Source organism: Cucurbita moschata, unplaced genomic scaffold (genome assembly GCF_002738365.1).
Source record: "Cucurbita moschata cultivar Rifu unplaced genomic scaffold, Cmos_1.0 Cmo_Scf00009, whole genome shotgun sequence".
NCBI lineage: Eukaryota > Viridiplantae > Streptophyta > Magnoliopsida > Cucurbitales > Cucurbitaceae > Cucurbita > Cucurbita moschata.
In genome coordinates, this window is record NW_019268525.1 from 1,726,944 (window position 1) to 1,739,391 (window position 12,448).

At 37.2% G+C, this 12,448-nt stretch overlaps 3 protein-coding genes across 4 annotated transcripts; all 3 read left to right on the forward strand.

The window, feature by feature from the left end:
- The first annotated feature begins 1,874 nt into the window (after positions 1-1,874).
- On the forward strand, positions 1,875-6,668 carry LOC111447613 (conserved oligomeric Golgi complex subunit 7). The gene is made up of 10 exons (XM_023086868.1): positions 1,875-2,257; positions 2,742-2,831; positions 2,944-3,063; positions 3,145-3,246; positions 3,326-3,606; positions 4,148-4,293; positions 4,442-4,640; positions 4,759-5,434; positions 5,709-6,041; positions 6,194-6,668. The coding sequence occupies exons 1-10, from the start codon at positions 1,973-1,975 to the stop codon at positions 6,470-6,472; spliced, it is 2,511 nt and encodes an 836-aa protein (XP_022942636.1). The 5' UTR covers positions 1,875-1,972; the 3' UTR covers positions 6,473-6,668.
- A 418-nt stretch (positions 6,669-7,086) lies between these two features.
- LOC111447659 (peroxisomal membrane protein 11B) lies at positions 7,087-7,959 on the forward strand. Its single transcript, XM_023086936.1, has one exon. It carries the CDS (start codon positions 7,141-7,143, stop codon positions 7,813-7,815), a length of 675 nt encoding a protein of 224 aa, XP_022942704.1. The 5' UTR covers positions 7,087-7,140; the 3' UTR covers positions 7,816-7,959.
- A 407-nt stretch (positions 7,960-8,366) lies between these two features.
- LOC111447562 (cell number regulator 6-like) lies at positions 8,367-12,038 on the forward strand. Of its 2 annotated transcripts, none has more exons than XM_023086794.1 (5): positions 8,367-8,574; positions 8,818-8,925; positions 9,760-9,874; positions 10,130-10,398; positions 11,537-12,038. In XM_023086794.1, the coding sequence occupies exons 2-5, from the start codon at positions 8,818-8,820 to the stop codon at positions 11,762-11,764; spliced, it is 720 nt and encodes a 239-aa protein (XP_022942562.1). In that variant the 5' UTR covers positions 8,367-8,574; the 3' UTR covers positions 11,765-12,038. The 2 variants fall into 2 exon arrangements, with proteins under 2 accessions (XP_022942562.1, XP_022942563.1); XM_023086795.1 differs by having other exon boundaries at positions 8,367-8,570.
- The last annotated feature ends 410 nt before the right edge of the window (positions 12,039-12,448 follow it).

Sequence of the window (12,448 nt, forward strand, 5' to 3'; positions counted from 1 at the left end):
AAACAAAAAAAAAAAAAAAGATATTTGTAAATAAAAATTACTGATAGTTATTAAACCTATTTATTTAATGACAAATATAGGACGGTGGATATAGATGTTTAATGTCTCTGTTATTAAATTATAGATTCAAATATTTATTGCTCTATATATATATAAGTCTAGTTGGCCTATAAATTAAATGAAATTACATTGTTTTACTTACCCACTCAAAAAAGTTACCATTATATTTTTACCTTTGCTTTGTGAATTTTACAGGACTAGAACACTGTAATGACTTAAAAATGGCTTTTGGAGGTGTAAAAGGGCCAATCAATCCTAGGATTAATATTCACTTATTTTTGGGCCTCATGAAAAACAAAAATAGGGTTTAAAAAATATTATAATTATAAAAATAAAATAAAATAAAATAATTAATGGAAAATGACTAGTTGAAATTATTAATAAATTAAGCGATTATACAACTGCTACACAGAATAATGATATCTTTGTCAACATCGAATCGATACATAACGGTGTTTAGTACACATTATATACATTTTTTAAAAATTATAATAATAAAAATATTGACTCATTATGATGATTCTATTTATAGTAAAAATAATTTAAAATAATTAAAATAATTATAATACTTTAAAAAAATATTTTTTAAAATTTATAAGATGAAAATACTTATTTAGATAACAGGTGACTTGAATCTCGTGATATTTTAATTTTTTTTAATATAATTCCACAAATAGCCTTTTGCGAACGTGAGTTTTATGAAATATAGTACTGAAAACGTGTTATTTAAATTTTTTTTGGGCGATAGTCATTTAAAATGAAATAAATTATTTTTATATATAGAAGCTATATGAATCGAATCGTTGTCCAGATTTGGTGGCATTTTATGAACGAATTGACTGATGTAATTAAAAAAAGGTGTCCTAACGTTGCGTTATGAACCTATCAATAAGAAATTTAATTAGGGTAGCCAACCATGTTCCACCTAACTCACCTAATTATTTTTATATTTTTATTATTATATTAAATAGAAACGTTTCTCGTGTTCTTAATTTAACCCGTCAATTTTAACTTTAAATTCTTTATTTGGATGAAATGAATCATACATTAAAAAAAAATATTTTTATTTTTCATATAATTATTACGATTTTGATTTCGGTGACATTTGTGATTTGTTTTAATTGTTCGAGAATCAAAAGTATATTTTAATATTAAAAATAAATTGAAATTCATGGTTAATTAGTTGGCAATTTACAGAAAAAATTAAAGGAGAAGATTTGACTTTTATTTGACTAATTGTAATAATAATAATAATAATAATGTATCGATTGTGACGTTGAGAGAATAATAATAATAATAATAATAATAATAATAATAATAATAACATGAATTGTTAAAATATTTTAATATTAGCAAGCGGGATTTAATTTGTGATGGAAAAACGATGATGTAGTTGCTGAGCTAGAAATTTAAATTAAATAGGTTTACGTGTCCCCACTAATTATTTAATTACCATTTTATTTTTTATTTATTTTTATTCTCCACGTTCATTTATATTCAAAGTTTTAATTTATATTATTATTTTTAACATAAGATATTATATTATTATTTGTAAGACGAAGGTATTTATTGAACAAGCCCAAAATAAATATTAGAGTTGGGCCGAACATGTGGGATTTGAAGGCCCAAAATGGGCCCATATATGATATGATGGTTCACGTGAAAAAGCCCAAACAAATATTACAGGCCGCTGATATTGAATCAGAAGGCCCATTTATTATTTTTCTAAGAAAAAGTATAATTATTATTTTACAGTAAATGTAATTTTTAATTTAAGAAAAAATATTTTTCGAAAATTAAAATAAATCAGAATCGAAAGAGACGCTTGCTAATTACATTGGACTCCTTCTTCCGATCTCAAATCAGCTTCCAATTCCATGGATCTCTGAATCGGATCAACGTCCGAGTAGCCATGAATCTGGATTTAGGTCCCTTCTCCGGCGAGAGTTTCGACCCGAAGAAATGGATCAATTCCGCTTGCCAGACTCGTCATCCACAGGAGTCTTTGGACAAGCACCTTGTTGATTTGGAGATGAAGCTTCAAATGGTGTCCGAGGAGATTGCTGCCTCACTTGAGGAGCTCAGTGCTAATGCTCTCCTTCGTGTTCCTCGTGCTACACGCGATGTTATTCGTTTACGTGACGATGCTGTTTCTCTCCGATCTGCTGTCTCTGGGATCCTCCAGAAGCTCAAGAAGGTGACACTCATTTGTATATTGTGCAATTCATCTGTTCTTTCTTTTTGAATGATCTCTGGTTTCTTTTTTCAATTTCCCGGGAAGTTTAGTAGGTCGTCTAGTTCTAGATTTGTGGCCACTCTGATTCAGAGTTTCTTAAGCATTTTATGAATTGTGTTTATTCTCTATGTTGCGACAAAATTATTAAGAGGGCAAGAAATGGAGGAAGGGAGGGAGAGTTTCATCTCTTGTCAATTTGTATTACTGGAAATCTTGCGCTTACAGTATCGGGACTTGATTAGTTTAGTAGTTTTCTGCGACGCTGAATTTGGGTTGTACTCAGTTTAATGTGAATTTAATAATGCTAAATAACGTTGTCGTATCAAGCTTTTGACGAAGAGGATGCTCTACATGTTATATTATTTGAAGCAGAACTCGTTTAGATACAACTGTGTGACGTCTCGTCCACAATCTCTCAGTGTTTCATGTATTACATCTTTTGCAGGCGGAGGGATCCTCTGCAGAATCTATAGCTGCACTTGCTAGAGTTGATACGGTTAAGCAGAGGATGGAAGCTGCCTATGAGACATTACAGGTAGAGACTGTTAGATGAAGTGCACTAGTTTTCATTTAAGTGCTTACACAAATTGACGGATAGATGACACATGCATGTACTTGTATTTTGTTTTTAAAATTGTTTTCAATAGGATGCTGCTGGGTTGGCTCAATTAAGTTCAACGGTCGAAGATGTGTTTGCCAGTGGTGATCTTCCTCGGGCTGCTGAAACGTTGGCCAACATGAGACATTGCTTGTCTGCTGTTGGGGAGGTAAAATTCTTTATGGGTGCTTTTTTTTTTTTACTCACATGTTTGCTAAGTGCAAGGTTGACTTAGTTGATGTTCAATTAGGTTGCTGAGTTTGCTAATGTAAGGAAGCAGCTTGAGGTCTTGGAGGACAGGCTTGATGCTATGGTTCAACCTCGTCTCCAAGATGCACTAACAAATAGAAAGGTACACATTGTTTGCAAAAACTTGAATTGGAGTACATGATTTTTGTGATTTACAGTCAAGAATTCCATATATGGTACAGATTGATGTTGCTCAAGATTTGAGGGTAATTCTCCTTCGAATTGGAAGATTCAAGTCTCTAGAGCAGAACTATACGAAAGTTCACTTGAAGCCTATAAAGCAACTTTGGGAAGATTTTGATTCAAAGCAACGAGCACATAAGCTTGCTAATGAAAAGAGTGAATTTCAAAGACCGACGACTAATAATGACTTTCAATCTAGTTTTCCATCAGTTTCCTTCGCCAGTTGGTTGCCAAGTTTCCATGATGAATTGCTACTTTATCTTGAACAAGAATGGAAGTGGTAGTACTTATATTCTAATGCTTTTATGTCCTGTTTATTCAAAGGAATGCATGATAGATAACTTGCTATATTTTATTGTGATATTAGTTTTGGATGTTAACTTCCGTGAGTATCTTTAAGGTAAGAGTTACTAGCTTCTTTTTTTTTTAGTTTCTGGTTCCGAAACAGTAACTTCTATTGAACAACAGGGAAGCAATAGTGGTCTTGCCTTGCCGTTTCCTATTGAACACATAAGATATTGACTAAGCTTGCTGTGGAAATATTGGCGTTTTTTTAGTATTTGATCACTTTATATTATTTTTTAGCTTTTTTTTATTACTTCTATACGTAGCTTATTGGGACAAATTTAACCCTAAATATTAATTTCATCATATTGGACACCCAATCTTGAATAAGTGGTCGGTGATTAAATTAATACCTTCGTTTATTTAATTTTTCCTTTTCTGAGATTTGTAGCTAAATCTTCAGCGTTCTTGTGGTGAGGCTTCCTTCTTTTATTTGTTATTTGTTATTTGTTAAAACTAGAACTTGCCATCTGCAGGTGTATGATTGCGTTTCCAGATGATTATAAAGCTCTTGTCCCCAAGCTTTTGATTGACATAATGGCAGTTGTGGGGTCAAGTTTTGTTTCCCGTATCAATCTTGCAACTGCAGATGTTGTTCCTGGGACCAAAGCATTGGGGAAAGGTTTAAGTCACTCAAATCAGTTTTATACTTTCAACTTTCAAACTTCATCGTAGTGTTATTATGTGTAGAGGGGTAGCTAGGAGTTGATCTATGTCCCGTATATTTTAGTTTTACATTTTCCTCTAATCTGGTCCTTTTGTTGTTTCAGGAATATTAGATATTTTATCTGGAGATATGCCAAAGGGTGTCAAGATTCAAACAAGACATCTAGAAGCACTTATTGATTTGCATAATATGACGGGAACCTTTGCTAGGAATATTCAACATCTGTTCTCAGAATCAGATGTGAACATTTTAACCAACACGCTGAAAGCTGTATATTTTCCTTTTGAAGCCTTTAAACAAAGGTAATAAATCGTAGATGTTGACAATCTTGTTTTAGAAATTTATGCACTTCTCTTTTCTGTATTCTACTATGCGCGTGCTATGTTCTTGCAATACATCCTTTATTCTCCTTTTTCCTAGGTATGGACAAATGGAGCGTGCTATCCTTTCCTCTGAAATTGCAGAGGTAGATCTTAGAGGAGCTGTCACTCGAGGTGTAGGGGCCCAAGGGATTGAACTTAGTGAAACAGTACGCAGAATGGAGGAGTCTATTCCACAAGTTATTTTATTTCTTGAAGCAGCTGTTGAGAGGTGCATTAGCTTTACGGGTGGTTCTGAGGCTGATGAGTTACTTCTTGCTCTTGATGATGTGATGTTACAGTATATTTCTTCACTCCAGGAAACTCTGAAATCCCTGAGAGTTGTATGTGGAATTGATCAGAGTAGTGATGGTATTGGGATAAAAAAGGAAACTGGCCTGGACAAGAAGGATGGAACCCGCAAAGTTGACTCAGCCTCAAACGAGGAAGAGTGGTCCATTGTCCAGGGGACTCTACAGATACTTACAGTGGCTGATTGTTTGACTAGCAGGTCTTCTGTATTTGAAGCTTCTTTGAGAGCTACTCTTGCAAGACTGAGCACGACCTTATCTGTTTCGGTCTTTGGTTCAAGTTTGGACCAAAACCAGTCTCACTTAGTCAGTGATTACAGCAATAGGGAATCCATTGTGGGTGGCAGGGCTGCCTTGGATATGGCAGCTATTCGGCTTGTCGATGCTCCCAATAAGGCAAAAAAGCTCTTCAACCTCTTAGATCAGGTCAGTCAATTTGTGTACCTCTCTTTCTACTCGTTTACCTTCCGACCATGCACTTAGATTTTGGTTTCAACTTATGCCATTCAAGAAGAGTCATTAGAGCATCTTTCACCATACCATTACCCACCTTTCCTTTTTAAGAAGTTGGATGGAGATAGAGAGAAGTTTCGCTGTGTTTTCTATTGTTTTTCTCTGGTCAATTGCCGCTAGTTTCTTTGGTTCAGTTGATCTTTCTCTTTCTGTTTTAGCATCATCTGAGTAGTTTCTCGTTATGCAGTCAAAAGATCCACGTTTCCATGCTCTTCCACTCGCATCTCAAAGAGTTGCAGCATTTGCAGACAAGGTTAATGAACTTGTATATGATGTTCTCATATCCAAAGTACGACAACGCCTTAGCGATGTCTCTCGTTTGCCAATATGGGCATCGGTTGAGGAACCTAGTGCTTTTCCTCTTCCAACTTTTAGTTCTTACCCCCAGTCTTACGTTACCAGTGTTGGTGAATATCTTCTCACTTTACCCCAACAACTGGAGCCACTTGCTGAGGGTATCTCTAATAGCAATGCCAACAATGACGAGGCTCAATTCTTCGCTGCAGAATGGATGTGCAAGGTACCAATTTCACATTCAGCATACTATTTGAACATATATTGCGATTTTTGAAATTTCTAAACATAGAGCATGTTGCATTGAGTATCATCACCCCATCTGTTTGTCACTTTGAAATGAACCACTTATATGGATCCTTATTCTGTTTTCTGAAGGTTGCTGAGGGCACCGCTGCACTTTACACCGAGCAATTGCGTGGCATACAAAACGTTACAGATCGTGGGGCGGAGCAGTTATCTGTTGATATCGAGTATCTGACGAACGTGCTCTCTGCCCTATCAATGCAAATTCCTTCAGCTCTCGCCACATTCCTCGCTTGCTTCTCCACTCCAAGAGACCAGCTTAGAGATCTTCTAAAATCTGACTCTGGAAAGGAGCTTGATCTTCCAACAGCAAACCTTGTATGTAAGATGCGGCGTGTCAACTTAGATTAGCTTAGCAAATTTTTGACTGGAACATCTTTGGCCTTGCGATCATCCTCATTTATTATTAATAGGTTATACGATTACCCTGCCAATAAACACTGCACTAGAGCTTATATTAGGTAGTTCCTTCGCGTGCATCCTAACAAGTTGATATCTTCATATAATCATGTCAATACCTGTTCTTGTCTTTAAGTTCATCCTTTTATCATCTCCATGTAATTTACACTGCCAAAAATGAGTTTCAAGAAGTTTTAAAAATAATCATATTGTGAGGATTGGGATTGAAGTGAAGAACATTTCTTACAAGGGTATTAAAGGACAAGTCCAAAGAAGATAACGGCTAGCGGTGAATTTAGGTTGTTTTATTTATTAGTTAATTATTTTATATATATATATCATACAAATAATATCTTATATTACAAAATAATCTGTTCATGTGGATGCTATTTGTTATTCATAAAACACTATCTCAAAATTTATCCATGAAAGACAAAAAAAAATAAAATAAAATGAGAGGACTAATAAATAGAATAATTGAAGAATAATGTCCAACCACAGCTACAATTATCAAGAACCAATATTCTGTGGCTCTCATTTAATTTCCCAAAATTTTAAAACTCCTCCATGAGCCAAAAACCATCAACCCATCTTCTTGGTTTCTCAACACACCCATAGCCATGACTGACACAGTGGATAAACTGGTGATCTTCTTAGCCAAAAGAGATGGCATAGACAAGCTTGTCAAGACCTTCCAATATGTCTCCAAGTTGGTTCACTGGCACCTTGAAACCTCTCATCCAGACAAGGCAACCAGAGCCAAGAACTGGGAACTTGCTTCCGGCATCAGCCGAAAAGCCTTCCGAACCGGCCGTTTCTTGACCGGCTTCAACGCCCTCCGACGCAGCCCTGGCTCGACCCCAACGTTCCGGTTTCTCGCCGTTCTCTCTAATGCAGGTGAAATGGTCTATTTCTTCTTTGACCACTTGCTTTGGCTCTCAAGAATTGGGACTCTTGATGCAACGTTGGCTAAAAAGATGAGCTTCATATCAGCCTTTGGTGAGTCCTTTGGCTACATATTCTTCATAGTTGCTGATCTGATTATGCTGAAACAAGGGATTGAGGCTGAGAGAAAGCTTCAAAGCTCTGAAGCAGAGGATTCAAAACGGGAGAATGTGAAGAAAATCAGAGGTGATAGAGTTATGAGGCTCATGGCAGTGGCAGCTAATGTTGCTGATTTGCTTATCGCATTGGCTGAGATTGAACCCAATCCATTCTGCAACCATACCATCACTCTTGGGATTAGTGGGTTGGTCTCTGCTTGGGCTGGTTGGTATAGAAATTGGCCCTCATAGGATGAACCTTAACCTACATTCTTAGCCCTTCATGGTTCATCCATTACGCCCATTTTGTATCCATACTTCCAAAAACGTTTGCTTTAATCCTCATATTTCGATCAAAAGTCTGTGTCCATAGTTTTCGTAAAAGGGTTTAATCCTCGTCTTCGAATCGACTTCTTAATTCTCTTAAAAATAGGAACTTTTACGACGATCGGTATTGTTTCCGCTATATTTCACAACTTTCTAATTTAAAATCTTCTTAAAATTCTCGATAACCAAAATTAAATTATAAGATGCAATCTTTTGTAATCGATAACATTATACGTACTATGAATAAGAATTAAAGAATTAAAGATTGAAATAAAATGAAATTTATACCTTAAATCCCACGAATTGTACACAATAATTGTAAATATATTATTTGGATCCATGATAATATTTTAAAACTGAACTTAAAATTTAAACTAATTTTGTTTCCATATAATAAAAAAATCGAATCTTTTCCAAAAATGGTTACACGAAACATAATCCGGGCGGTTCGGGGAAGTTTTATCTACCCATTACCCACCCATTTCAGTATTTCACAGTACAAAACAAACGCATCGAATTTGATTACTGCGGCTATGGCTTATATCCGTTTCTTCTAGTCCGGGGAAGATTTCGGGTCGGTTGACTCTTCAAGTTCACTAAATCTTGAAGGCGAAATCAGATCTTCGCTGATTTTGCGAAGCGTCTCCGGATTTGTTGGGCGAGTTGATTTTTCTGCAGCGGTCGGTAAGAATTGTGTATATTTTTCTGTTTTGTTGATCTTTGCAATTTTTTTAGTCCCAGGAAAGGATTGGTAGAAGAGGTCGATTTTTTTTCTTTTCTCCTAGGTTTGATTCTTATAAATCGTTTCTTCCGTTGTCGAACTGTTCAATGTCTTTGAAATGATGGGAAATTGTTGGATTTGGATTCGAGAAATAAGATGTGGAGTTCTTGATTTGTTGATTTTTTTTTGTCGGTGGACGATCTCAGATGGGGGATGGGGCGGCGCCTTCTCGGTATGTGAAATTGACGAAAGATCAAGCGCCCTTGGAAGAAATCAAGCCAGGGGAGCTTAATCAGCCCATTGAAGTTCCTCAGGTTTTCTACTTTTCTAGGAGCAATTTTTGCCGCTGTTTCTTTCTCATAATACCTCTCTGTAGATTCGAGCTTTGCTGTTGATATCATTGGTATTTGTTCTTCCGGTTTACAATGTCCAGAGCATATATGCATATCACTTCACGATCTGGTAGTATTGTTTGTTGATCCAATTATGAGAAGATTCACTTGTAGTGGATGAACTGCTCTAGAAGTTGTGCATTTCGATGTTTTTTACACCAAATGTTGTAGGGTGAAGCTTTTATTTAATAAGGTTAGTAAATGTTAAACGATTGGGGGTGGCTAAAACTCGACGATGTTCTCACCGTGCCTGTTTATTGTGTGTTAACAATGTGCTAGTGCAACATCCCAAGCCCACCGCAAGCAGATATTGTTCTTTTTAGGCTTTCTCTTCTGGGCTTTCCCTCAAGGTTTTAAAACGCGTTAGGGAGAGGTTTCCACGCCCTTGTAAAGCATGTTTCGTTCCCATCTCCAACCGATGTAGGATCTCACAGCTAGCTACATGCATACCTGTTAAGCTGTTTGTATGCTAGGAGTTGTTAGGTTGTTGAAGTGGTGACTGTAGAGAAATACTCGATTGAAGCTTCAAGCGCCTTGTTGGCCCGTTTTATCTGATATTGACCTTTTTTGACCTGTGCTCGTGTCTTCCATTACTCTGGGACATTTTTTGTTTTCTTGATTTGCAGCTGCTCGACCTTTTCTATATGCATACTATGTGTAATTTATGGAATTTTGGTAGTAACTTTCTGTAGGAATATCCAAGGGAAAACTAAAAAAACATGCCATTTATAATGAAATTCTCTTGATTACTCTCAGTTAAATGTTCGAAAATGCAATGAGTGTGGACAGCCACTCCCTGACAGCTTTGAACCTCCAGCAGATGAACCTTGGACAACTGGGATTTTTGGCTGTGCTGAAGATCCACAAAGTTGTAAGTTTCCATATGTATAGTATTCTTCTTAATCTACGGTTCTCAGGTCGAATAACGGTGAACAGCTTTGCAATATGATAATTGTTTGTTTGTTCGTGCGATTATTCGTAGAACTAAGGGTTATCAGAAACACATTTTGAAAGTTGAAACTTATGCAATTATGCCATTAGCACTACTCATTTCAAGGTCTGCAAGAGCAAGCTGTTGTCGTAACTTGTTTTTGTCTTCGTACGTGTGCCTATTTCGTGTATACAGGCTGGACTGGATTGTTCTGTCCATGTGTTTTGTTTGGGCGCAATGTTGAAAGCTTGAGAGACGATGATATGGACTGGACAAGGCCGTGCGTTTGTCATGCTATATTTGTTGAAGGTGGCATTGCCTTGGCGACAGCAACTGCAGCGTTCCATTGCATTGAACCAAACACGACGTTTCTCATTTGTGAGGGATTATTGTTTACCTGGTGGATGTGTGGTATATACACTGGACTCGTTCGCCAATCTTTGCAGAAGAAGTATCATCTTAAGGTAAATCTTCTATTAATGTGCTTATCAATCTTGATCTATTAAATGTGGACAATCTTCTGTGGGTTCGGACTCCGAAAATAGCTGGATGCCAACTTTTTTGCTTCACTTCTAGAATTGTTTGCCTTTTGTTTCTGTAGTTCCGAAAGCGTCATCTCGTATGTTTTGAGGAGAAAATCTCTGTTCGTAAAGAGGATTTTGTGGATCGCATTGGATATCTAGTTTAAAACTTTTTCATTCTCTTACGTTGATATGTCAACTCGTTCAAGCCCGAAAAATATTAATATATTTTTGTAACAGCCAAAGCTCGCTAGGAGATATTTTCTCTTTGGGTAGGTTTTCACACCTTTATAAAGAATGCTTCGTTCTCCTCTCCAACCAACGTGAGTTTTCACAATCCACCCACCTTCAGGGCCCAGCGTCCTCGCTGACACTCATTTCTCTCTCCAATCGACGTGGGATCCCACAACCCACCCAGACCCAGCGTCTTCACTGACACTCGTTTCTCTCTCCAATCGATGTAGGATCTTACAATCCACTCCCTCCGGGGGATGACCCAAGTGTTCTCAATGACACTCGTCCTCTCTCCAATCGATGTGGGATCTCACAATTCATCCCTTTGGGGCCAGCATCCTCGCTGACACACTGCCCGGTGTCTGGCTCTAATACCACTTGAAACTGTCCAAGCCCACCGCTAGCAGATATTGTCCTCTTTGAGCTTTTCCCTTTCGGGATTCCTCTCAAGGTTTTTAAAACATCTCTATTAGGGGGAAGTTTCCACACCCTTATAAAGAATGTTTCGTTCTCCTCCCTATGAGATTTCACAATTTTCCTATAATTGTCATGCATTGGAGTATTGGCCCGGAGGTTGAAAGAATAACATTACTCCGTGGGGGGCACTTCGAAGAGCTCGATGTGCCCATACTGTCTATATAGCAAGGGGCTAAGGGTGAGAGAAGAGACAGGATCTCAAGTTACGCTAGAGAAACTCATATCATGGGGCGTCACATAGGATTTAGAACAACCATTCCCCCTTCTTTAAACAAATGTGTGGTTAGTTAGCTTTCCAAAACTGAGTACTGTCATATGCTAGTGTAGTGTAGTACATGCTGTATGCTAATCGTTGCAGTGCTGATTGCAGAACTCCCCATGTGATCCTTGCATGACACATTGCTGCCTGCACTGGTGCGCTCTTTGTCAAGAACACAGGGAGATGAAGGGACGTCTAGCCGATAACTTCGCAGTCCCAATGACTATCGTGAACCCGCCACCCGTTCAAGAAATGAAGTCGGAAAACGAAGGTGAAGGAGGAACCACTTCAACTTCCAGCACCAACGGGCAGACCAATCTGGAAATGCAGGCATTGTAGATTCCATCCTAGATCCAACCACACCACAGCATACGTTAGATAGTTTCGGTGAGCTCTTCCGTTACTCGAACCACCCCGAGAGTGTAATGACTCGCAGAGTCCTTTAAAGTTCAGCCATTTATATGCTGTTTTATTTTTATTTTTTGACCTGAGGAGTTGACTTGGCTGAGTTATATCCAGATTTATGAACACTGAACTCGGTAGATTTTAGGGGGCATTTTTACAGTTGGAGGACATTTATGTTATGAATATTATGGCCATTACCTTGCTCTCCTGTTCTCCGTTCTAGATTATTAGTGGTTTTTTTTTTTCTTTCTTTTTTAAGAAATTTATAATTATGTCTGTTCTTTCCCGCGTGTTTTGTGCTAAAATGAGCATAATTCACTTAGCAGTTGCCTCGATGAGCATAGTTTAAAGGTGTGTAACGTGTACTGCTTTACGTTGAGCTGTTTTGATGTCGACATGTTTACTAAATCAATTTCTAGAGACGAATCGACTCTGATACCTATTGTCACCGTCACACTTTCATAAGAACTTTGCAAAACGATTGTGCAGCACTCACCCTCACCACTGAATGAGTCAGCCAATTCATATTTGTGACATATACTCAAATCTCTGGTTCATTACAAAAAAAAAAAAAAAAAAAAAAAAAAAAAAAAAAAAAAAAAAAAAAAAAAAAAAAAA